Genomic DNA, 24,969 nt, shown 5'->3' with positions numbered 1-24,969 from the left:
TGACCGGAGCTGTGACATCATACACATTTTTTTCTCAACTTGAACTTCATTTCCCGAAAGAGCATCACAAATAATGGCTGAGAATGAGATATGACTATCTGAAATCAATTTGCTCTGGCCTGGGTTTACAATTCACAGCGTGCAGCGCGCGCTAATTGGTGGGGGTGTATCCCATTTACTGTGTATTGATTTGTTTGTGTACAAACAGGTGTAGGCTATCGTCAGTTGTGATTCGTGAACATTCGTGAACAGGGGAATATATTGCACGAATCTTGAGCGAAAATGGGGACGATCAAACTAGAAGGCGTCGAGATTTATCCTGCTCAGACAGAGGGCAGCCCAGATGTGTATTCAGAAAGTCCATTTCGCCTTGCTAAAGCGAAGTAAGTTGAGTCGACATATTCAATTTTTAATCTTTAGTCCCGTACGTTGATATAAATGTGTCTTGGACGCTAAATTAATACAAGATAGGGAAGTTAAGGGGCGGGGGCAGTGACTGGAAGGAAGAGCCACAACAGATAAAAACTAAAGGTCGAAATGTTTATAATTATCGACCACTAGAAATTGCACCCTAGCTTCAGAGTTAGCTAGTGGACTTTTCTTTCTTCCCATACAATTAGAAAGCATTTTGAGTTTGAAATCGGTCAAGAATTTAACCCAAATTAAAATGTGAGATTTTGATGCTGGAGTGATAGCAATTTGATTACTTTCTCTATGTGTTCCTAATGATAATCAATGTAGTTAGTTAAGGTGCGATTTACACTACAAAAATGCTGACCTCTAACAAATGTTTGCATTGTTGGTTTCGGCTGAAATGCAAAGACTTGCGCCTGTTGCGGTGTTTAAAAAAAAATGTTTTGCCTATGACATTTTTACCTGAAATTTTCCCTCTGGCATTTTTATCTCTGGCAGTATAATTTACATCTGTCATGTTTACCTCTGGCATTTTTGCAGGGCGCAATGTATTTGCAATTGTTTTTCAGAGTATAAAACATATAAAAATCACATGTATAATGTACAGGTATGTTAAATATTTATTCAGAGTTCAATTAAATATATGTAGCTTTTCAGAGTATAACATTTATTTAATCTAAAAGATGTTTTAGACACTGGTAGAATTTTTAGGTGCTTGTTTAAAGTTTATTGTTCTACATTTACATCAAAACCAATTTAGGCCAAATAACCAAAATGAAGTGTTTCTCGTCCCCTAGCTGGTCCCCGCCCACCTCCTTTTTGGCCGCCGCCTCCATTTTTTAAACTAGACCTACATGAATTTACTTTTCAGGAAAAAAACAAAGAAAAAACAAGCAAAAAAATTGCCCCCCCCCCCCCCCAAAAAAAAAAAAAAAAAAAAAAAAAAAAAAAATCTTGTGATATAAATTTTGTTTAATTAAAATAGCTGCTAAAGTGATACAAATCATTTGTTTTGTCATATATTGCATCAGTATACTCACATAGCACAATATCTGTGAATATAGGCTCATCCAGTTAAAATTAGCATGGCAGCCACCTTGGAGAAAAAAAATTGCAAAACATTGCAAAATGGTATTAAAATAGAAATGCCCTGCCTCCTCCTTTAAAAAAAAGTATGGACGAGAAACACATTGTTTTCTTTATTTGGCCTTATATTCATACAACTGTAAAAAAAATATGTAATAGTAAAAAAAAAGATACGGATAGATAACTTTAATGAAGTCTAATGTCGACCTACAGTAATTAAGCAAAGTACTTTTGTACATGACGGACAAGAAAGAGTACAAAATATACAGTTCCTCAGGTAGACAAAGGAACATCCCTTCACTGCTATTATGTAAAATGTGTAGAACAGGTGTCACATGCATATCACCTGTTCTTGTCTACCTGAGGAACTGTATATTTTGTTCTCTTTCTTTGTCCGTCATGTTCATAGTGTATACAAAAGGCGATATAAAAACAATTAATGTAAAATTTATTTTGAAACTTCAGATGGGTGTCAGATGATGAGGCGTTGATATGCATTGCCTGCAACCAGAAGTTCAACCAGCTAAGACGCAAGCACCACTGCAGGATGTGCGGCCGGGTCCTCTGTAGCAAGTGCTGCAAGGAGAAGGTCCCCCTCCCTCAGCTCAGCCTCCATGACCCGGAGAGGGTCTGCGATATCTGTCTGCCCGTGACTGAACTAGTCACCAAGGCTCGGTCCGGCTCAACTGTGAGTTATGGATAGTTCATAAATTATTTTGTTGAAGAATTTTCTAACTAAGTGTTAGCATACACATTTTGTTTTACATCTGTTCATCAAATTGAAAATGTGTCCCCCCCCCCCTCTCAAAAAATAAAGAAGAAGTAATTACCAAAGTGAGCTGTATCTTTTGATTCATTTTTTGTAAGGCAGTATTGTTTAATGAATGTTTGTAGAAGAGAATGTAGAAATGCAAGTCTTTTAAAGGCTTTTGATGAACTAGAATTGCAATTTGTGTTTGTTTTTCTTGAACAAATACCAATACTTTATACTTTTATCACTTCTCTGCACTGCATTTTCTTTCCAGGCATTTCAAATTGAAGCATCGACAGGTCTCTTAGAGAATGTCTGTGACCCCAATGGACTTCGAAAGGTCGTTGAACTAGGCGGCCTGCAGACCTTGATCTATCTGTCAAGGGTCAACGCCCAGCCAGTCAAGAGGGCCTGTGCTTCAGGAATTCACACGATGTCTACCCATCAGCCATTGCAACATTTGCTTGCTGATGCGGGTGCTATCAAGGCAATCTGTGGGTAGGTCCTAGGCCTTTTTATGCCTCCGTTACGAAGTAGCCGGAAGCATTATGTTTTCGGGTTGTCCGTCCGTCCGTAGGTCTGTACGTACGTCTGTACGTACGTACGTCCCGTTCTCGTGATCGCGTTATCTGAAGAACCGATTGATGGATTCTTGCCAAACTTTGGTCATGTATGTATCTTGCAGAGCCGATGAACTGATTAGATTTTGAGGTCATGAGGTCAAAGGTCACAGGGCTCATTATGTATGCAAAAACAGTTCGTGATCGCGTTATCTGAAGAACCGATTGATGGATTCCTGCCACACTTTGGTCATGTATGTATCTTGCAGAGCTGATGAACTGATTACATTTTGGGGTCATGAGGTCAAGGTCAAATGTCATGCGGCTCATTATGTATGCAAAAATAGCTTGTGATCGTATTATCATTAGAACAGATTGATGGATTCCTGCCAAACTTAGATCATTTATGTATCTTGCAGTGCCAATGAAATTAGTAGATTCTTGGTTCATAAGGTCAAAGGTCATGGGCTCATTATGTATGCAAAAATAGCTTTTGAACGCATTCTCATAAGAACTGACAGATGGATTACTATTTAACTCAGGACATCTTGCAGAGCCAATGAACTGAGTAGATTTTAGGGTCATGAGGTCAAAGATCAAAGGGTCATATATGTATATGAGAAATTGCTTGTAATCACGATATTCTGAGAACCTGTTAATGGATTACAATTGAACTTGAATTTGAAAAATTTCTTCTGTTTTGGTTTGTAAAATTGCTCTATGACGGAGGCATCATTTCCTGGGGAGGGGGGGGGGGTTCTCAGATTATAGTCGGACGGGGGTGTGCGGCTGAGACCTCCGAACCCATACCCACATCCAAGGGTCCTTTTGCTGAAATAGGTACCCATGTCTAAGGATTTTTTGTCAAAAATGGACCCATGTCTAAGGATTTCAAACTTCAAATATTACATTTTTTAAGCTGTAATAATAATACACTCCAGCAAAGCATATGGAGAGTCAACGCTAATGCATATTGACCTCTAACACTGCATTACGCGTTAATATGCAGCATTTAAATACATGAATAGTCAATACACTCATAACACAGAGATGCACACAATCATGCCGATGCGGCTGATCGGCAAGTTCGACAGTGGACTCACAATTTGATTTTTTAATTATTCTTTCTAACATCGGAAAGTTAAAAAATATATATTACTGCTATTTAGATCTTATTGATTGTCACTAAAGTATCGATTTTTAGTGAAATTGGTTGAGTTTTACACAGTGGTGTTTGAAATGTTGAGAATCAAAACTAATAGCACAGCTTTTAATACACAGCCAGGATAGTAATGCACCTACATGTATGTGTGTAATAATACAATGGCCAATAATTTTGCAGTTTCTCGATAAAGTTCTTTATTAGTAAACTGTACCATACTACATGTAGTTTACAAGTAGTTTACACACATAAAGATGAAAACACCATGCAACATAATAATACTGTGCTAGCACCTCTAGCATCTGTTTTAATTGAAGGACTTTTCCTGTTAACGTACCCGTACACGAGCTCTCAAGCATTGGCTATATAGCTACCTGCTTGAGCCCCGCTGCTGCCCGGCTGCTGGGCAGAGGGTACGCAGGGTATAGCTGCCGATCTTTCAGCGTGCGAAGCGCTACAAGTTTCCGGGGTACAACCCCTATACGGGCGGATACCATACCTAGCGCGCATTATGCCATATGAGTACCCGGTATAGAGCCCATGGGGTCCTGATATATGTGGTACCCCGGGATCTAGTTGAGTTTACGAGCTACGTACGTACACCCACTGACTTAGAGGTCAGTGCGTACACCTCGTACACTGGAAATGCAATCACCGAAGGGTCCATTTATTTAGAGATGGGAGAGATTTAGGCATTTTCAATGTAGGAGCAAATCCCAAAATCCAGGAGAAAATGAGGGAGAAAAGAGGGGAAAGGAATAAATGAAAAAAGGGACCCATGTCTAAGGATTTTTTTAATGAAAAGGGGACCCATGTCTAAGGATCTTTCCTGAAAAAGTCACCCTTCCGAGCGGCACATCCCCGTATACCCAATATACGTGAGTACCCCCCCCCCCCCCCCCCCCCCCCCGGGCATTATTTTCGACTGCGCGCGGTCAAAAGTTCCATCTAGTTTTTTCTGCCGCCTTTTTCTGCCTTTTTCTGCCTTTTTACCTTTTTACCTTAAGTAAAGCAGATGTTTGGAGTCATAATAACGTGTTATGCAAGCGGTTTTTATTCTCTCTTCCCCTCACCTTCATTCTTGTCCTTTCTTGCTCAGCTTCGTTCATTACTTTCTCATCCTACTCTGCTATATCTCCTCTTCCAGAGCGTAGGTCTTTACTTTTGTCAGAATGTATTCAACTGTTTGTAAATCTAATTGATTTTTTTGTTTTGTGCACATTTATGTATTCTTATGTTATTCATTGTTATCTCCTGCCAGTGGAGGCCAAATTTCTGTGTTTTTTAACGTGGACAATAAAATTTGAATCTGAATCTGAGTCTATTGGTTCCCACCCCTTGGTTTCTAGCTCCTATTACCCAGAACCATTGTATTATTCCTACAAGTATGTCCCTCTGATCCTTTGTTCCATTATTCCTGTGTACCCAACAGCTTTTATGCCCTATTCAGAGCTGCCAACCATTACCCTTTTCCCGGAATTATTCTTTTTTTTCCTCCAAATTACGGTAGTATGTTTTTTAAAATTATATTTTTACATTTTTTATTAATACCGCACATCAAATAACTGCCCTAAAATGTTGATTTGAATACAAATTCAATAGAAAATTAAAGTTTAATGAACTTGAAGAGAAAAATATTCTCATAAAGAATCAAATGCTGATGATACATACAAAAAAAATACCTACTGTAAATAAACTATTGGTCCAAATATGGAGAAAAACAGCATGAGGAATGGACATTTCTGCATTAAAAGTGTGTCACGCTTGGTTGTAAGTTTCATTTTAATGAATTCCTTTATTTGGTCGCACAAGGTTGACAGCTCTGCCTATTTGTTCTACATCCTGTTATTCCAATATTTAGTAGGTCCAATGTCAAATCAGTCTTGCATCTCATTTGTTTTTATTGACACCATACCATATTGGAAGGTCATATAATCACACTTTTCAAGATTTCCTTCTAATTCATTAGGTAGAGCATTGCATATTTGGAGACCAGTAATTTAAAAGCGCACTGTGTTCCTTCTCTTTCGACATCCACAGTATACTTTCCACAGCAGATGAAAGTCAGGAAACACTCATCATTGATGCAATAAGTGCCCTTATGATCTTTGTCAAATCACCACATCTCAAAACAAAAGGTAAACACCTATTTACATATTTGCTTTGACTTCAGTAAAAAAAAAGTAATAAAAATCCTTATTATTACCTCTGTTCATACTCATTTTATGTACCAGTACGGTAAGCACTATCAAACAAACTCAATGACTACCTGCTTCTAGTATCTTCTTCCTCTAAAGATCAATTTCTCCATTTCCTTGAAAATATTACTGTTTTTCTCTCTTCCCTTGGAGCAGTCTTTTGAAGTTAAACCGGTTTCAGCTAGTTCTGTATTTGAAGTTGTTGTGTCTCTGTAAAATGAAGTAAAATAGATGAGTCTAACAAGTAAATTCCTGAAAAGACAAAATAATTCTATCAAATTTGAAATGAAAGGTTGATACATGACTTCCTTAAATGAGAACTACAGGATATGATACCCTTTTGGACAGGAAAACAAAATTCAATGTTGCAGATAGAAGAAACTGAGTGAAACAGAAGCAGTGAAGTACCACTTTCAATACACCAATCTCAATTACCGGTAAACTTCAACTTTGTAATGTGCTTGAAGCTATTAAAGGGATCAGGTATCAACTTTGTCTCAGATTCTGAAAAAAAATCCTGGATTTAGCTCATGCTGCAATGATAATTATAAACCTTTAGGTCAGTCAGGAATCCCATGACTTTTACAAGCCGATCGCTTGTCTAATTATCAAGATATTTATGATTGGAAATCGAAATCAAATTTTGCGTTTTCCTAACGGTTTTCATAACTCTACACTCTATTGGGGGAAACGAATATGGTAAAACCGGTCACTCAAAGATTTTTCCTTTTTTGAAGGCACTTCATGATCATTTTGAAGCCCAATTTTTTCATGGCTTCAATATTACACCATATCACAGACACTGATGACACATAGGGCCTTGCATCTCAGATTAAAATTTTTAAACGATGCCTTTAAAGGTAGTTTATCCCTTTTGCAGCCAACATCAAATTCTGTAGAACTTGGCAGGAATCATGAATATGTCACGCACATGTCCTATCTGTGAAATGTAAACGTTTATTAGCAGTGTCCTAGTATTCAAATTATGCAAGGAAACCTGTTTACTTCTGCACTTCACTGTCAGACACTATTAAGTGACTGACTGACCTTTTGTTGTTGGTGGTAATAACATACATAAAATGAGCTGTAACAGGTACATGAGCATTTGGCCACGTCAATAACCCACTACTTGTAATGGCCAAAATTATGCTGATTGAATCTTTGTGCAACACAAAACGTACGACCGTTCGGTACTGACAAGGGTCTGAAAATCAAACGATTTGATTAATTAACAAGCGCACTCGCTAAATTCAATTCGACAACTAACGGTTGTTATTTTCCTACAAAAAGACATTTTCAAGCCCTTCTGTTTTGAGGAAGGTCTAAATTATATTATCTTTCAAATGCCATTTGAATATAACCTTTTCATTTTGTTGGCCTACAAATGGGACATACTACCTTTAATACACTGATTCATGCTCTAATTTTATACTACCAATTTCAGTTCGAAATATTACATGCTTACACTTTCAATGTCTATTTGTGTCAGTCGATCAGTAGACTTCAACAACGATCATGGTCCGTAAACAAATAAGATAAAATAAGATACCCTTAATTAAGATAAAAATATAACATAATCCTCTATTTGTGGTATAAATGATTAATTTAGAGACCAAGTTGAAGTAATTTGACAGATTCCTGTTGTTATCTGCTGTTATTTTTACCCTAGCATTATCTGATGGTGCCTTACAGCCTGTATTGAAGCTTTGTGGAATGCAAGCTTCTGAGGCTATTGCTCTCCTAGCCGTCCGCACGTTGAATCTCATCACAGAACATGCAGGGAACCATGCAGCAATCATTGAGGTTAGCAGTCATCTGCATTACATGTATCAATAATCTATTATGCAATGTTTATGAGTGAGATAAAGTGAGATATTAACTATTTCATGTGGAAAATGATATATGCAGGGGGGGGGGGGGGGGTTGTCACAAAGATCTTAAGTTGGACTTAAAAATTATGGAAAGCTGTTAGCATCTTTGAAAATATTATGTAAAATTTATTTCAAAAGGCATAAAATGTTGGAAATTCAAATCATTCATATTTTCTATTATCAAGGAAATTTCATGTTCTTGATGAGGAATTTATGAAAAGTCTAAAATACTTGATTTTTTGCTTTTGAATATATTTCATTTTGAGGCTACAAATGGCTCTCCATAATATTTAAGTCCAACTTAGAGTTAAGTTCAACTTGGATTTTTGTGAAACACCCCCAGCTGTACTATGCTGTATGCTCATGAGTGCATCAGTGATTATGCACGGCATGCCTTGAATGTCTCCTTACGCAGATCAAAGAAAAGGGGATTATACTTGAGAAGGAAATAGAATATCAAGAAGTGAGAATCGGGATAAGAGAGGAAACAGAGAACAAGCTAGAAAAGTTCTCTAGGAAGAATAAATTTGGAATTGTTAGGAAACTTTGGTTGGATGAGGAGGGAAACTAAAACTTCATAATAAATGTCACAGAAATTCTGCAACAAAAATTCTGTATGAAATCACCATGCATCGAAAAGGCACATCTTGACGGGCGGGCAATGCCTGGAACGTCACTGCATATGCTTGTGAAAATGCTCTCACTTTTAGATAAGCAATATATCATTTTTATGCTGCCCTATCAGCTTATGAAGGAAAATTACTATATCACGGATGATCTCATGAAAAAAGATTAGGAAGCCAAAAAACTGGAAAACGCAAGTATTGAAATCATACAAAATGGAAACCGCCTACGTTTTGCAGTTGGGAAATGGTATATTAAGCAAGGAAACCTAGCTGACTTTTATCAGCATTAACAAAAATGAATAATTTATGTTTTAAAGCTGGTCTATAAAGAAAAGAATTGGGTTACATACCTGTTCAAATGTAACAAGCATGGCACAGTCATAACATGACACTATTTGCTTAATTGGAGTTCATGTAATTGTCCCATGTCACCTCGGTACACACATTAAGCAGCTCTTAGTGATTCTTAAACATTTTTCCTAACCATTTTAAAGGAAAAATCATCTGCTTTGCTCTTTGATGAAAGAAACTTTGTGATTTTTTTTTTTGTAGAACGACAGAAATGCCTTGCCACATCTTCTTTCCCTCACCACATCCAGTGATGAACAGGTAAGCAAACTGGAATTCTATAAATGTAAATAGCAAAACAAAGAGATAAATAGCCATGGGGTCATGACTGAACATATCTCTGACAACCATCCTATGAGAAACTATTAGAAAGACAATTTTTGACAACCAATATTTAGATGCTGCTAATAAGTATCGGCTTGCACAGTGATGTAGATATACACCCACATATCCTCCCCAAATTGCGCTATGGTTCTCCTTAGAAATATAAGCTAAGAAAGATAACAAACAGTATTTTTCAAGACTACCAACAGTCCTTTCAGGACTGCACACACTCAAGAATGAAAAATTACCGAGAATCCTTTTCAGGTTCCCCAATCCTCCCCCTCTCTCACATGGTGCAACCGCAAGCATACTGTATAATATTTATAAGCGGTAATAATCTTAGCTAGTTCTATAACATTTTCCTTTTCATTCCATCAACCTGTTGAATACTAAGCCTGAGACATACTGTAACAACATTCTTGGAGACATAACAACATACTTGGAGACATAACAACATTCTTGAATGTTGAGGAATATCACCTCAGACCTGTGAAGTTAGGGAATCTTTCTATAATGGCAGCTGTGTTGCTCTGTTATTAAGCATTGTGTCCTATACAGATCACGGAATGAATCAGGTCCCTGTTTCATTAAACTTCTTATAAAAAACATAGGCTAAATTTCTATGGCTAATTTGCCATCAGCCAATCAAATGCCACGATTCCAGTAGCTTGTTACAGATATTGTAACTTGTTATTGATTACAAGTTTAATGAAACGGGGGCCCTGTACCTGAAAACCCCCTGCCCCAAGGTCATTCTTCTGGTTGCTGAATTGTGCAGGTTAGACTACATATTCAGAAAGGTTGAAATATTCTTCAAACGATTTAATTTCCTCTTTCAGATGCAAGAGATAACTCTGAAGACGTTAGGAGGTCTGTCAATGGGAACAGACTGGCATAGACATAGAATAGTGCAGGTATGTATGGAGAGTAAAGAAGAAAATTGGATTACTCAGTAAAAAAAACAACACATTTGAGTACATTTGTTCTTCCTGGTACGATACCCCTGGTAATACCCCAAATCTCAGGCCAGAATAATTGAAAATATTTATAATTTCACTACATAATCTATTGAAATTTGACACCATATATGTTTTTGAATAATTTTACATTTCTTTATCAGAGGCAATTTTTTTTGATGCACTATGTGATGCTTGATTGATAATACTGTTTTATTAGAGATACAATATGTTATTGGACAAAAGATAATTCGATGTTTCCAGTGTAACTTGAAAATATTGACTAATAACCATGTACAGAAGTTTTTTTTTTATTATGGATATATGTAATATATGTATTTATATTCAGCTCACCACAATCAGTTTTCTTGAATGATTTAAAGCCCCTCTGCACTAGTTTGGCATGGAGGGATTAGACCTTCCTGGGAGGTCACTAGCAGGTGGTTATCTCATCAAATCAGCTCTCAATTAACGTAAGAATCATGGGGGATCAACAGGTACCGCGTAGGCATTGTTGGCTGTATAGAGGGCACAATTAGTTGTAAGAAGTGCAGTGGGGCCTTAAGTGAGTAGTAGAAATATGAACAACATTAAGCATGAGAAAAATATGAATGGGAAAAGAGAGAAAAGAAGAAAAAAGCTTCATCAACCATCCAACGATGTACTTTTTAAATTTTGTTCATGTGACAGGAGGACTTTTCATCTGGGAGAAATCTTTCAAGGGTTTTGAGATCAAGGCCAAAGAACAAGCAAGTCTTGTGTAATGCAGCATGTCTGGTAGCCAACCTGGCTACATCAGAACAAGACCAGGTAAAGACACTAGTATAGATATATCGACTGCTATGAGAGGCCTGGCTGTTTCAATACTGGATCTCAGAAAGGCGCGCCTTGGGGTCATGGTAGGATGCAATGTCCCTTTGAGCCTATAAAAACAGCAAGGCCTCGAATATTAAAGCAGTCGATATATCTTTTATATACCGAATTGACACAAAAATGTACCAAAAATTCTTATCTTATCATTTTCTCGAGCAAAGATTGGTGAAAACATCACAGAAAATCTGAGACACTGTCTGTTAATCTTCGCTGGAAAAATGACTGAATGTTATAATCATTGGGAATCGCAGACAAAAAGCACTGTATGGTATCCACGCTTGAACAAACTAATTTTTAACACGTAAACCAATGGGGATCACAGCAAAATTTAAATATTTTCTCGGTACCTGGAATCTTGCGGGAATCTCACTCATGAACTATTAACCGGTACTGGCATTGCTCGTTTCTTTATGGGAATGGCTAAATTCAAAACTCCAATTTCCACCAATCAGATGGCTAGATTTCTAACGAGAGGTAAATAATATAGATATATTCACCTCTATGAGAAGCATCGTTGTTGTTACTAAAGGCTCAAGGGGACGTTACATCCTGCTATGACCCAGAGAGGGTTGAGATCAAGGCCAAAGAACAAGCAAGTCTTGTGTAATGCAGCATGTCTTGTGGCGAACATGGCTACAGGAGAAAGAATCGGAGCAATGTAGATATTTTATTTTGTCTTTCAGGTGAAAATGGGTTATTTGTTCAGATTTAACCCAGGATGAAATCTTGGACTTTACTCCCTGCCTCTTTGACTACTCTTTAACCCAATGACTACTGAATGTTCTCATTCCCATAGACTTAACACAGGGACCACCCAGGTCCCTGTACGCAATGGGTTAATCATTAAATCTCCATCTTGTTCTTCCTAGGGGTCATTATCAGAGTGCGTTGACTCCTTATGTACCCTCCTGACAGAGTTTCGCTATCAGAAGGAGCTTCTCATGCATGTCGCCAGGGCCCTTGCCAACTTTGCCAAGTATCGTCATAATGCTTTCAGACTTGTAAGTACCGGTATCCATTTTTTCAACCATTCTGAATATTCAAACATGCCTAATTGCCACCTTTAACCCTAAATGGAACTGACCCCCAACCTTAACTTAAAGCCCCTCTGCACTACTTATAGCTACTTACACCCTCTATATAGCAAACAATGCCTAATCAGTGCCTGTTGGTCCCCCATGATCCCCTTTTTCTTATGTTAATTGAGAGCTGATTTGATGAGATAACCACCTATCAGTGACCTTGCAGAGAGGTCTAATCCCTCTGGCCAAACTAGTACAGACAGGCTTTAAGATGAACATGTAATCCCACCCAAACCGTATCACTACATCTTTGAAGAGATAAAGGGTGGAACAGATGTTGCCAAAGTAAATGGAGATCAGTGATGTATCAACTGTTACATTATGTTGAATTATGTTGTATATATGTTATTTTTATATTGTATGTATTTATGTATGCACGGCCCTACAGAAGAACAGTCCGTGGGCTGAGGTAGGCCTCCGTGTTTAAATAAATAAATGAAATGAAATGAAATGTAACATGACCATTTGTTGTTCAACTTAATTTCATGATAGATACTTATTAGTAATATTTTGTATTATAAAGTCAAAACACTTTTGATTCATAGTTATTGAATAATATGTAAAACTTGTTTCAAAATCTTCAAAAAAATTGTCCCCCATGATCAATCACTTTCTCTTGTTTATTTTCCAGGTGGAACGATTGCCAGTAATTATCACAATTTGTTTAAAGGTAAGGATATAATGAATACGGCTCAAATTGAAAAGGCCACAAAATGTGCCAAGGTTTCATTCGGCATCGTCTACATACCTTTACCACTACAAAGTGGTATTGTCCTAGGAGATATGTCACAGGTGTGAATCACATACTGTTTTTCTGGGTTCTGTTGTGGCACTAATTTCCTTTGGCAAGACATCAATCTATTGTTTGCCACACTCCACCCAGGTGAAGTAAACAGGTTACCTGGTAGGAAAACAATTTCTTGAAAGGTTTAGGGCCTTATCATGGCAGCTCAGCGCAGTAAAGCATATTTCTATTGCAGCCATGCTATATAAATGGACATACACTGTGTGATGAAGGGTGAAGATAAAGCTCTCATTAAACATGTAGTTGGAAACTAATTTTCCTTCAAAACTGACATTGTTATTTTTTTCCTCCATTATTTGGAAAATAGCTGTGTGTTTACTTTACTCAGTGGAAAAACTTGCTAGAAGTAATGGCATTGAATTGAACATAAATTCAATGCAGTGCGGACGAACGAGTCGGGTTTTCAAAACCATGATATAGCCGAGCTTTGATATACATGTACTTTGATTTATCAAAAACAGAGTTTTGATGTTGCATAATGACAGAAAATATGAAAAATACTGCAATATTTTCAGATAAAATTTGGCACGATTTGACTAATAACTGGCACTGCTGACTGTAATGTTAATGAAATAGAGCAAATCTTTTCCTTCAATTTGATGATTTATTTATTTCATTTGGTGGTTTCTAGTGTGATATTTTACAGTGTTTAGCTGAGACCCTTCTGTAGCAGTTTAGTGTAAACAAGTTGCTTACTTCATTCAAATAAGGCTTCAAGGATGAAAGCTTTCGAGAAGTTGATTGTACCCTAGTGCTGCGTCTGAAAGCTAGTATTGCCCAAATTCTTAATTTTTTTCTTCTTCTGTTCATAGTCAAGTGCTGATGAAGTAGTACAACAAGGCACAAGGATCATTCTTCATCTACTGCAACATTCAGCAGATTCTACTATCAACTGTCTCCTCACGTAAGTTCAATTCAATTCAATTCAATTCAATTCATATTTATTTCATTTCCATTTGTGAAATGTATGTGAAATGTGAAACCAATTAACTCAACAACTCAACAACAACAACAAAGATAAACAAAGGTATTACATTTTTTTCATACATAATTCATTTTTTCTTGGTAAGTATACAAATACACTTTGCACATAATAATATTATTACAAGAAATTCTTAATTTTTGAAGAAATGGGGGGGGGGGGGGGAATCCACTAAAAAGCAGTGCTTGTAGTTTGTGGATCCCCCCAGAAAAAAATATAATCGTTTCACATTGTGCGTACGAAGACTTGGAAAACACAAGGCAATATTACAAAACAACAAACAACCACAAAACGACAAGGAGAAGTAAAACAAATTAAAGAAGAAGGAACAGGGAAAAAAAGGGGGAAGAAGGGTAAATCATGACCGGAGAAGAGGCAGTTATATTGGTGATTCTGGGAAGGTATGATCATAAGACCAAATAAATATTAAATTAATCAAGCAGATGATGAAGACCTAAATTAAAAATTTAAGATGATTACCACCTGTTATCAGATTATTATTGTATATTACTATAAGATTTGAGCAAAAATATTTTTTTCTTGAAAGATTTTAGGGATGTACTATTTTTAATACCTTTACTTAGAAAACTCAAAAAATCTAGGACCATCATACATAAAAGACTTCTTTGCTAATAAAGTTCTAAAGAGTGGTAGGTGAAACTCGTTAGACCGTCTAGTTGGGTAATTATGAAATAAATTTTTGCCACCATTGGACATCAAAAAGTTACTTATTCTTACAAATTGCTTTCAGTCTCAGCATACTGAGCATAGTACAGTACTTCCGCGTTCATAATATTTTTTAAAACGATCAGACAAAGAAAAGTTAAAAGGTTCAATGTTAAACATTTTACAAGTTGCTTTCAGCATAGTGCAGTAAAATTAGTAAATAAAATTGTGTGTGAATGTAAACTTTCAACGTACACTGTACGGTGGTGAACTGTTATTCAGACCAGGTAGCCCAAGCGGAGTTTTGCGATCCACCGATGGAGTATGTACGAGTTTGAAGAACGATCTTAGATCCAACAAGCCTGATCCTCGTAGAGACCCTCTCCTCCCGCTTCCGCTGCAAGACGTCCTAGCTCCGTTTTTAGCTTCTGGGGTAGGTCACTACGAATGGTGACACAAGAGTATGTGGGATCCCGAGTTCCTTTTTGCACTCAGGCCGAAGCGGCGCTGCTGTACCCTTGGCGTGGTTGGGATTCAAAGGCGCGGTGTAGGCGGTCGCGATCAAACATTGACGAGAGGTGAATAATCATGGGCTTGGGTCCGGGCTCCGGTTGGCCGACAAGCTGCTTGGCGTGTTTAGGTTTTGGCAAACGATGGGCGTTCCCCAGCGTAATCTGCTTTGTTTGTCAGGTATCCCATAGACAAGTAGATTGTGCTTACGATGATGTATCTCCATAATATCAGTCTTCCCTCTACCTCCTCTTCCTGTTGCTTTAGCTTCTCTTTCAAGACTGGAATTTCATCTTTCTCTAAAGGGGTTATTCTATCCTGGGCAAAGTTGATGTTTTTTTCCAGCTCAGAAACAGATTTCTTTGTCTGCGCGAGGTCGCTTTTAATCGCGCCCAGTTCACTGAGAACATTATCGAGTTTGCCGGAGAGCATGTTTTTAATGTCAGCAAAGCAACTAAGAACCAGCTCTGACCCCGCGTCTGCTGACAACGGGGTCTCGCTGGCGTCGCTTAGGTCGAGCGTTGAAGCCAAATCACTCGTCGAGCGAATCACAGTGGGTTTACTGAGCTAGTTGCAGTCATTTTGACTGGTTTTGCAGTTATTTTGCTTTTATTTTTGTTGACGCGTTGATTTCGGACACTATAGACAATCTCCCTGTCGAAGGGTGATTACTCATGACTCGTGAGTAGTGTACAGTTAGCGAGTGTATTTCACATTACAGATTTTAGATTTGCGGGATCGCCACGGAAACGGCCATTCGCTACAAAGGCATGTCAGATTATCGAAAAGAAAGAAAGAAAGATAAAGCTAACAAACGACCAAAACATACATAAATACCTGAAAACCTGACAAACATTGTCAAAGTCTAGGAACAGCATTTTAGGTTATAATTGACAACCGAGCTTTCTTTCCATCATCACCTTTATCTTCATCACCACCATCCTCATCATAACCATCAGCGTCGTCATTGTATCAGATCAGATAAAGATTGCCCTTATTTAATATAAAGTTATATTTCTTATGTAATGTTCTGACTGTCTACTTAAATTCTTTACTAATTTATGATTCTTATGACAACAAAATTGAAAAATTATGCCATGTTGACTCTGAGCAATTTACTGATTGGATTTGGTTATTCAAATCATATAACATCATATACTGTATCTTATTTAAATAGAATATTAATTGAACATTTGCTCTGTACACTCACAGGAAGTAAAGAAATTGTTTAAACCACAAGTATTATATTGAATATCAACAAAATGAAAAGAAGGCTACAATCTATTTTGAACTGGTTCTCTGAAGAGATGGAAGTTCAGAGGATTCATTCAAGTGTCAAAACTTCTTAAACCCATCGAAAATTTGCTCATGACATATTTACTATCATAAACTTTACTGAAAGTCATTGATTAACCAATTGATTGATTGATTGATCGATATATTAATATAATGATTGATTGATTGATTGGTTGATATATATATATACATTGATTGATATACTGATATATAGATTAATTGATTGATATATATTGATTGATTGATTTATTTACATATATTTATTAATTGATTGATTTATATATTGATTAATAGGCTGATGTATTGATTGATTGATTGTTACAGAGATGGAGTCACAGACCTCCTTAAAGTCATCTCTAAAGCACCAGGGATGGTTGATGCTATGCAGAGCTCCCTCCTCCTACAAGCTGCTGAGAGAGAAGCGCCCTCTTGAGTTCAGGTTAAGAGTGATCTATATTTTTGTCTATTCTCTGGAGGTTAAAGACCCACTGTACTTATTGTAGTACTTGCTGTTATGTTAATTGAGAGCTAAGTTGATGAGATAGCCACCTGTCAGTGACCACGCTGTGTGGTCTAATCCCTCCTGGCCAAACTAGTACAGACTGCCTTTAACTGACAGTTCAACTATTGCCTGTCTTATCAATGTATGGGCAAGTCCAAGGTATTTAATATTTCGTTGTCTTTTATGCTATCAAGAATAATTAAAAAGAAAGAAAAACTGAAAATCGCAATTGCAGTTTTCCCAGTTATTTGGTGAGATTCAAGCTTTACAGTAGAGCTGTTAAACTTGATAGCATCATCAGGTGAACCGAAACCTGATTATGATGTCAATAACTTAGTTGAGAAAATACTGTGGACTTGCCCATATATTGACTTGAAATGCTATGTCTATGAAAGAAATGTTTTATATTCAAACGGTGCCTTTGTAGAACATCCTTGCTCTCACACTACGTTGTGAACAGTCTCAGTAAAAGATGCCAATGAAAAGAGCTTTGGCAATAGGAAAATAGTTTAACGTGTACAATGAATGACAAGGGCCAACACTGTACAGGAACAAAAAAATGTGGCATCCTTAGGTCACAATGCTGATATTTACAAATACGTGACACAAGCATGCATATCATTATATTTTGCTGCATAATTTTCTCTTTTTTAACTCCATTTCATTGCCAAAAGTTTTAATGGATCTTGTGGTTAACCATGTATCAGCCAATGGTTATTTCAAAGTGTTAGTTGAACTATCAGAGTAGTGATTTCTTTGTTACTTGAATATCATGTTTGTCTATGGCCATAAAGCACATCTGCATATATTCTATTCATGTAAATAAACATGCAAGTAGATATAATACTTATATTTTTTTTCTGCTATGAGTGAGACAAATTTTCACACCTTAGATTAGTTAACATCCTTTTGACTCTCAGTTAAAAACATATTAATAGATTCTTGCACATCTACAAGTATATAGCACTCATATCGCTGAAACTCTTGGCGCTTTGACATTAATACAATCTGGATTTATAGAGCTTTTATGAAATACCATGTCTAAGTGCTTTACAGATGTCATTACCCGGTCATTGGATTCATTCATGCACAATGTGCACCATCTCCACTCCCTGGGGCGTGTTCCTACCATATGGTCACTGTGAGGGTATATGGCAATTACCAACTCAAAGGCTTTCATCATCCTACCATGCAGGTCCCCATTTTTCTCCTGGGTATGGAGTGGCGAATGTAAATCCTAGTCTTGCCAAAGGAAGTTAGTGCCTTGTGGGGGATCAAACTCTCGACCTTTGCATTTCAATTCAAGTGCTTAAACCACTGGACTACGACACCTCTACATTATTACCCTGATCATAGCTGAAACGTAAAAGTAACTAACCCCTGAAGCATATATAGATCATAGAAAATGGCTTATGACCAAAGAGAGATAGATTGGATTCTTTCCCAATATGGGTATGTGGAGGTGTTGTGGTCTAGGGGATATGTCAGCGGACTGGATTACATGGTTCGTGGCTCAAGTCCCACTGCGACACTTATGTCCTTTGGGGAGACATTTATCTACATTTGCCGCACTCGACCCAGGTGAAGTAAACAGGTAGTACCTCAGAGGGGTTAATACCTAAAAATGCCAGAAGGCTATAATGGCAGCCATGCTAAAGCCTGGGTAATAATTGTAGAGTGCCAGGAGTGTCAAATCTGACAGACATAAGCATAAGCGGTATACAAGAATCCACTAGTATTTTAAATGAAATTGCGTTTAAATATACTTTTGAAGAAGTATGAGGAGCTCTGTCTACAAATTCTTTCATGAAAATGAGGATCACGATGAAGAAGATGAACATGAACATGATAATGATAACAGTAATTGTAGTGATGATGACTATGATGATGATTATAAATAATAATATTGAATATAATTTCATTAAAATAAGTTTAATACTCTGTACTATGTGTCAACATGATCAACGGTGCTGTTTTGGAGATATAGATACAACCTGGGAACAATGTTTTGACGCAGGCTCTGCTGACGCAATATGCATGTGCCATCATTCATATTCATAAGGCTGATTATGACTACCGGTATTTAAGACTACAATTGTTTAATGTTTAACTTTATTCACTCTGCCGCTTTAGAGATATAATCATAATGTCAGAACAACGTTTTGATACTCTACCATACATGCCAACTGTTCAGATTAAAGAGGAACTTTCCTCTTTTTGGGAGAAGATAATTATCATTTTAATGCAGGTGTTCCTCTTCCTGCACAAATTTGTCCGTAGTATTGAATAGGAGAGTTAGGATTGTTCCTCTTTTTTTTAAAAATAGCATAATTTGTACAGATTTCTGATTTTCAAATGTTGGCATGTATGCTCTACCAATGCGACATCGATGTGATGTCATTGATATTTAGAGAGCTGATTAGGACTTCATGTATTTAGGAGATATAGACATAACATCTGAACGTATATATGATATCACTCAGCTCAATACATTAAAGGTTCCTATGAACGGTTATCGTGCCAAATTTGAAGAAGAGTCATTGTGCCGTTTGCAAGATATGCACATGTTCATATTTGACCAAGAACTATTTCTAAATGCATTTTTTATTTGGGTAAACACATTATATTAGGTCTGGAGGTCTCATCAATTATTGAGAAGCCATCCTGAACTATTAACCTTTGCATTTTAATGACAAAATGACAGTTTTTAGACAAAATTAGGCCTACAGGCACACAACACAAATATTTTGGTAAAAATACTTAAATGGCCTGAAACGTGTGCAAAATAAAATTTGAGATGATTTTGAGCATTCCCTCTTTGCACATGCAGACATTGACTTGCTTGTAAAATTTCTCCAAGTTAACCCATATTATTTGACTTTTCATCTTTGTTTTTCATTTTAACAATTCTTTATCATATGAGTATTGCGAAAACTACTGAGGGATATAAAAATAATAAACATTTATAAAGCGCAGACTCGCAATGCAAATATATTGTTAGTTTTTATTCAAAGCTAAAACTAACTAAATACTTATAAATTATGGATATCATTATTTGTAAATAATGTTTGAACATTCTAAGTAGAAGTTCAAAATAACCTCTCTCTTTGCTTATTTTATTATATAAAAAAACACATTTTAATATAATGTATTTCAAAAACATATGTGAGTATCTCATCATCCCTGATTTTGTACAAAAATCCTATTTTTATATGAATCTTTTGGAAATATAATAAATGTGCCATATTTGTATATGTTTCTATGTTTTTCAAGTACTATAACTTCACGTCCAACTTTCCTTTTAACCAGTAGATTTAATGAAGAAAATGATGTACTTTTACAATTAATGTTATCTTCTATGTACATTCCATGTACATGTACTTGATCATTGTACTATTGTAAACAAGTGTGAAAATCTGAAATGTTAACAAAAATATATATATTTTTTCACTTTCATACATCTCAATTTTATGAAGCATTATTGCCAATCATAATGAGTTGTGTGATGCATAATATATGCTTGTTAATATTTTTTTAAATATATGTACTTGAACTATTTCATTATGGAAATTTATTAAAAATTAAACCAGGTATTTGGTTGATACACTGAAGACATTTTCAGAATCACTTCTTTGACTACCATTGTCAGAATTAGGGTAATTGCTTTTTGTGCCATCCCAAACACCATATCATCATCATCATCATCATCATCATCATCACCATCATCATCATCATCATCATCATCATCATCATCATCATCACCACCATCATCATCATCATCATCATCATCATCATCATCATCATCAACATCTTTATCATTATCATCACCATCATTACACATGTCACATGTGCCTGTTGAAAACAAAATACAAAATGTAGCTCTAACCTTTGGTGCCATAGTTCAATAGTTAATGTTGTTCTTGAGTATCTATTAGAATGGTCTGGTTCATGGTTACCATACTAATACTTTCAATAAAACAATTAAAAAACATAAAAACTTAAAAACACAAAAAGCTTAACGATAATTTTCTTCCTTGCCTAATTTGGTGCACTACGAATTCATGATGATCCCATTATTTCTTGCAAGGATGAACTGATTATAATTATGTTTGGTAGAAGAAGTTAGGGGTCTGAGGTCACAGGATCAAAAAGTTGCAAATTACCTGAAATTACTCGCTACCATGGTAACTTGAAAATCTTTATAGTAATTTAAACTAAAATATTGATATTGATATAGCACATATGAGCACGCATGATTCTACTTTTAGTGTTTTTTATAGAGAACTTAACCATTGTATTAAGGCTGGATTTCCCTTTAATTAGATTGACGTTCTCGTCGGTTTGAGTGAGTTTAAATGAACAAAACCCAATAGTTTTTATCAAAAAAGGTTAAGCTTTAAAACAAAGATTAGTTGATCTAAGTAGTTGGAGTGGTTTGAGGGAGATCTTCGTCTATATTTTGAAGTGTTGAGGCACCGCTAAGGCGTGTATTCAGCGACAGCTGTATGGAATAGGAGACTAGGAGCGTGTCAAAGAGCAATCTAAGAGCAAAATATAACGACGACATTTCAGCAAATATGAATATAGTACGTTTATAATGTTAAAATCTCTCTTATTCTTTCGCTTTCATTCTCCACTTCTCTCTGCTGCCTCTCACCCCTCCTTCCACAAGGCGCTGTCCGATCATGACCATGAAACGGCTTTCAAATGGCCTGATACACTAATACTAAATATTTGTATTGACCCGTTATATTAAAATTCGAGAAAAAAAAAATCAGTTAGAAAGTTATGGAAAGCAAGATAGTGAAACTAGTATGAATATAAAATTATACTGACAATTATTGGTGTAGCCTGTAGCCATAGTTTCTCCTCCGATTACAATTATAATGACGAGTTAATCGCACCGCGGTTAAAATAAACTCCTCTTTGTACTAAACATAAGAAAGGAGTTAATAAAAACAAGAACACCAGGAATCATTTACGTATTCTCTTATATACTAAGGTATCAATAGAGTAACTTTACGACCCTGCTCAAATTCGGTGACAACCTGGAGGGCGTTGATAAAGGACAATGAAACACAACAATCGTATTCAAAATTGTCAGCCAGTGCAAACAATCTTGAAATTACTTGTATTTGATTATTTATGGAGGAAAACAATATAACCAAAGATTGCAATTTACTTGCTAGATATTATTCATGGTAGCAGCCCTTGTGATGATTGAAAAAGTGATGTCAGAGTATATAGTAGTACAACTCGTGAGATACATACTGACCTGCATTTTAGCTATATTGAACTACACTCACCTGTGAAATGCAGCCATATCAATGGTTTCCCTAAGACCATTTTGGTAATTCAGATGAAGGAATATTTGTATCCGTCACATATTGTGACAAAACATTTCATTCTGTTGCTTAGAACAGTAATGTTGAGCAGTCTCTTTTGTTAAAGGTATAGACCAGTTTTGGAAACACCCCCCTCTCAAAAAATGAAATGGAAGCTCTTATTACCAATCATGTGAAAGAATAGGTTTTGACTAATACGTGGGGATACCAATTTTGCCGGGAAACCGCCTACTATAGTTGATATATTTGGTAAATTATTTTATCGATCCGGTCTGAATAGATATCGCGAATGCACTTCAACATTGAACATTTGGGCATATATTTCCGCTTTTTTGCGAATTTAGGTTGAAGTATTGCCATCTAAACTTCTGAAGGCAGTATTTAAACATTGAATGGATATTTTGCACCCAAAACCGGTCTTTACCTTTAAGCTACATTTGGGATGCATTCGTTTATTGGTCAGACTCAAAAGAGTGACGAGTAGGACTGCTCAAACAAATAACCTACAGGTATTTGGCATGCATTGGTAATACGATGGCTGTAGACAGTTTTGCATCGATGGCTCAGGTTGCAAAATAGCCAGTCACTGAGCAACACAATATCCATTATACACAGGTCAATGGGTATCGTACTACTCTTATATCACTATTTTAATCAAGATGGCTACTCCCATGGGAGAATGGCCAGAAACGAAACTGCAATCTTTGGAGAGATTGCTTTCCTCGATAAGTAATCAAATAGGAGATGGTTACAAGATTTTTAAAAACTAACTGACCAATTTGAATTAGGTTATCAGCTAATTTTTTCATTTTTCCTTTCAAGGCATCGTTTAACAATGTTAAATCTGAGATGCATGGCCCTATACGTGTTATCGGTGTCTGTGATATGGTGTAATATTGAAGCCCTAAACAAAAACTGCGCTTCAAAATAATCAAGAAGTGCCTCAAAAAAGTAAAAATCTTTGAGTGACCAGTTTTTACCATACTCGTTTTCCCCGATAGACCGTAGTGTTATGAAAACCATTAGGAAAACGCAAAATTTGGTTTCGATTTCCAATCATAGATATCTTGATAATCAGATAGATGATCGGCTTGTAAAAGTCATGGGGTTCCTGACTGACCTAAAGGTTTATAATTATCATTGCAGCATGATCGAAATTCAGGATTTTGTATCAGAATCTGAGACAAAGTTACCAAATATATATATTTTTTACATAAGGATAACGCATTCTGGCTCTCGGCAGATAACAAATTAATCAGGTTGAAGAAACTATTGCGGAAATATATGATAAAGAGATGCATTAAATATAAATTGCAAGAGACAACCAATATAGCTCTTTGCGGGAATATCGTCTTCTTTATTATGAGCGTTTTTATCAAAATCTTTTTTTTTCTAACATGATTCATGGGAGACGATATTTAGACGAAAATGAATAATGTAAAAATCTGTATTCCATGAATTAGGATTTTGGTTCACTTTGGATTTTAATAGGTAGATTTATTGTAATTGATGACAGAGAAAATCCAAGCTGAAAGATACAACGTCTATCTTAATAAATGGCTTAAGTTTACTATACGTTTTTCATCGTCAAAAGCAATAATTTCTGACTAAAATTAAATAATTCCAATTTATCGATGCAATATACAGCGGGATAGATTGGTAATTCGGAGAAGCAATTAAAAGTCTTAACCTGTCAAATATACATAAGCCCAAAGCATTGAAGTAGTTTGTTACAATGAACATACCATTTTCGTATCGTTTTATCTCAGTATTGTAAGGTAATATTTTCCTTTTTGAACACAGATTAAGTTTAGCTATACAGTGATAATAATTCACTTTCATTAACAAAGTAAATTTAAAAACTACAGACAAACAAGCAACAACAAAATACAAACAAGACTAGAAAAAAAGCTAAAAATTAAGCGAGGAGGTTATTTACCCCTTACTAATTGTGAAACGCAGGCGCTTCGACGTGAATTTACCCTAATTACTACGCGAAATGTAAGATTGAGAAAGTAGTTTTTATTTATTTTACCCGTTCATATATTTCACCTCCACATTAGTTTCAATTTTCTGATACAAACTTAGGCGTCCGCTTCTAGAGTCTTTAGCAGACACCGACATTTAATTAAACATCTTTTATTTTGTAAAGTTCAGAAATCACGAAACTAGTTTGGAGCATTCAATAGGCATTTAAAGTAATAAAACATGAAGCTTAAGATTTAGTGATGAATATTTCCCCAAATACACTAATTGACGTACTTTAACTACCATGGCAAATGAATGATTGTGAAGCTAATAAGATACGAAAAAATGAATAAATAATCCGTCGGGTAATGGACGGAAAGTGAAGCATCAAATTAAACTCCTTGGCAAATTTTGAAGTAAATGAAATCTGAAACTTGAATAGGCGCCTTATTAATTAAAGATTAGTGCCTGGGAATCATGAAGAGCATAACCCGATGTAGGGTAAACGTTATAATGTCGTAAACTCGACATCTGATCACTTTTGATGTGAACCCAATCATTGTTGGTGTTTTAGAAACCCTTTCTGTTGTGCTTTGGCTTTACCAGACGAAAGGGGGCTACCGAGATAGTAACTTAGTTTCATA

General features: G+C 36.1%; 1 protein-coding gene across 1 annotated transcript; it reads left to right on the top strand.

The window, feature by feature from the left end:
* Positions 1–184: 184 nt before the first annotated feature.
* Positions 185–18,180, top strand: LOC100888054. The gene is made up of 12 exons (XM_003729401.3): positions 185–383; positions 1,966–2,188; positions 2,526–2,749; positions 6,014–6,111; positions 7,841–7,974; positions 9,221–9,277; positions 10,180–10,254; positions 10,987–11,106; positions 12,039–12,170; positions 12,883–12,921; positions 13,869–13,960; positions 16,835–18,180. Exons 1-12 carry the CDS (start codon positions 283–285, stop codon positions 16,941–16,943), a joined length of 1,404 nt encoding a protein of 467 aa, XP_003729449.3. The 5' UTR covers positions 185–282; the 3' UTR covers positions 16,944–18,180.
* Positions 18,181–24,969: the final 6,789 nt, after the last annotated feature.

This window comes from Strongylocentrotus purpuratus, unplaced genomic scaffold (assembly GCF_000002235.5).
Source record: "Strongylocentrotus purpuratus isolate Spur 01 unplaced genomic scaffold, Spur_5.0 spur5_scaffold_10, whole genome shotgun sequence".
Taxonomy (NCBI): domain Eukaryota; kingdom Metazoa; phylum Echinodermata; class Echinoidea; order Camarodonta; family Strongylocentrotidae; genus Strongylocentrotus; species Strongylocentrotus purpuratus.
Note: the sequence above shows the minus strand (reverse complement) of the source record. Positions and strands in the feature narration are given on the sequence as shown.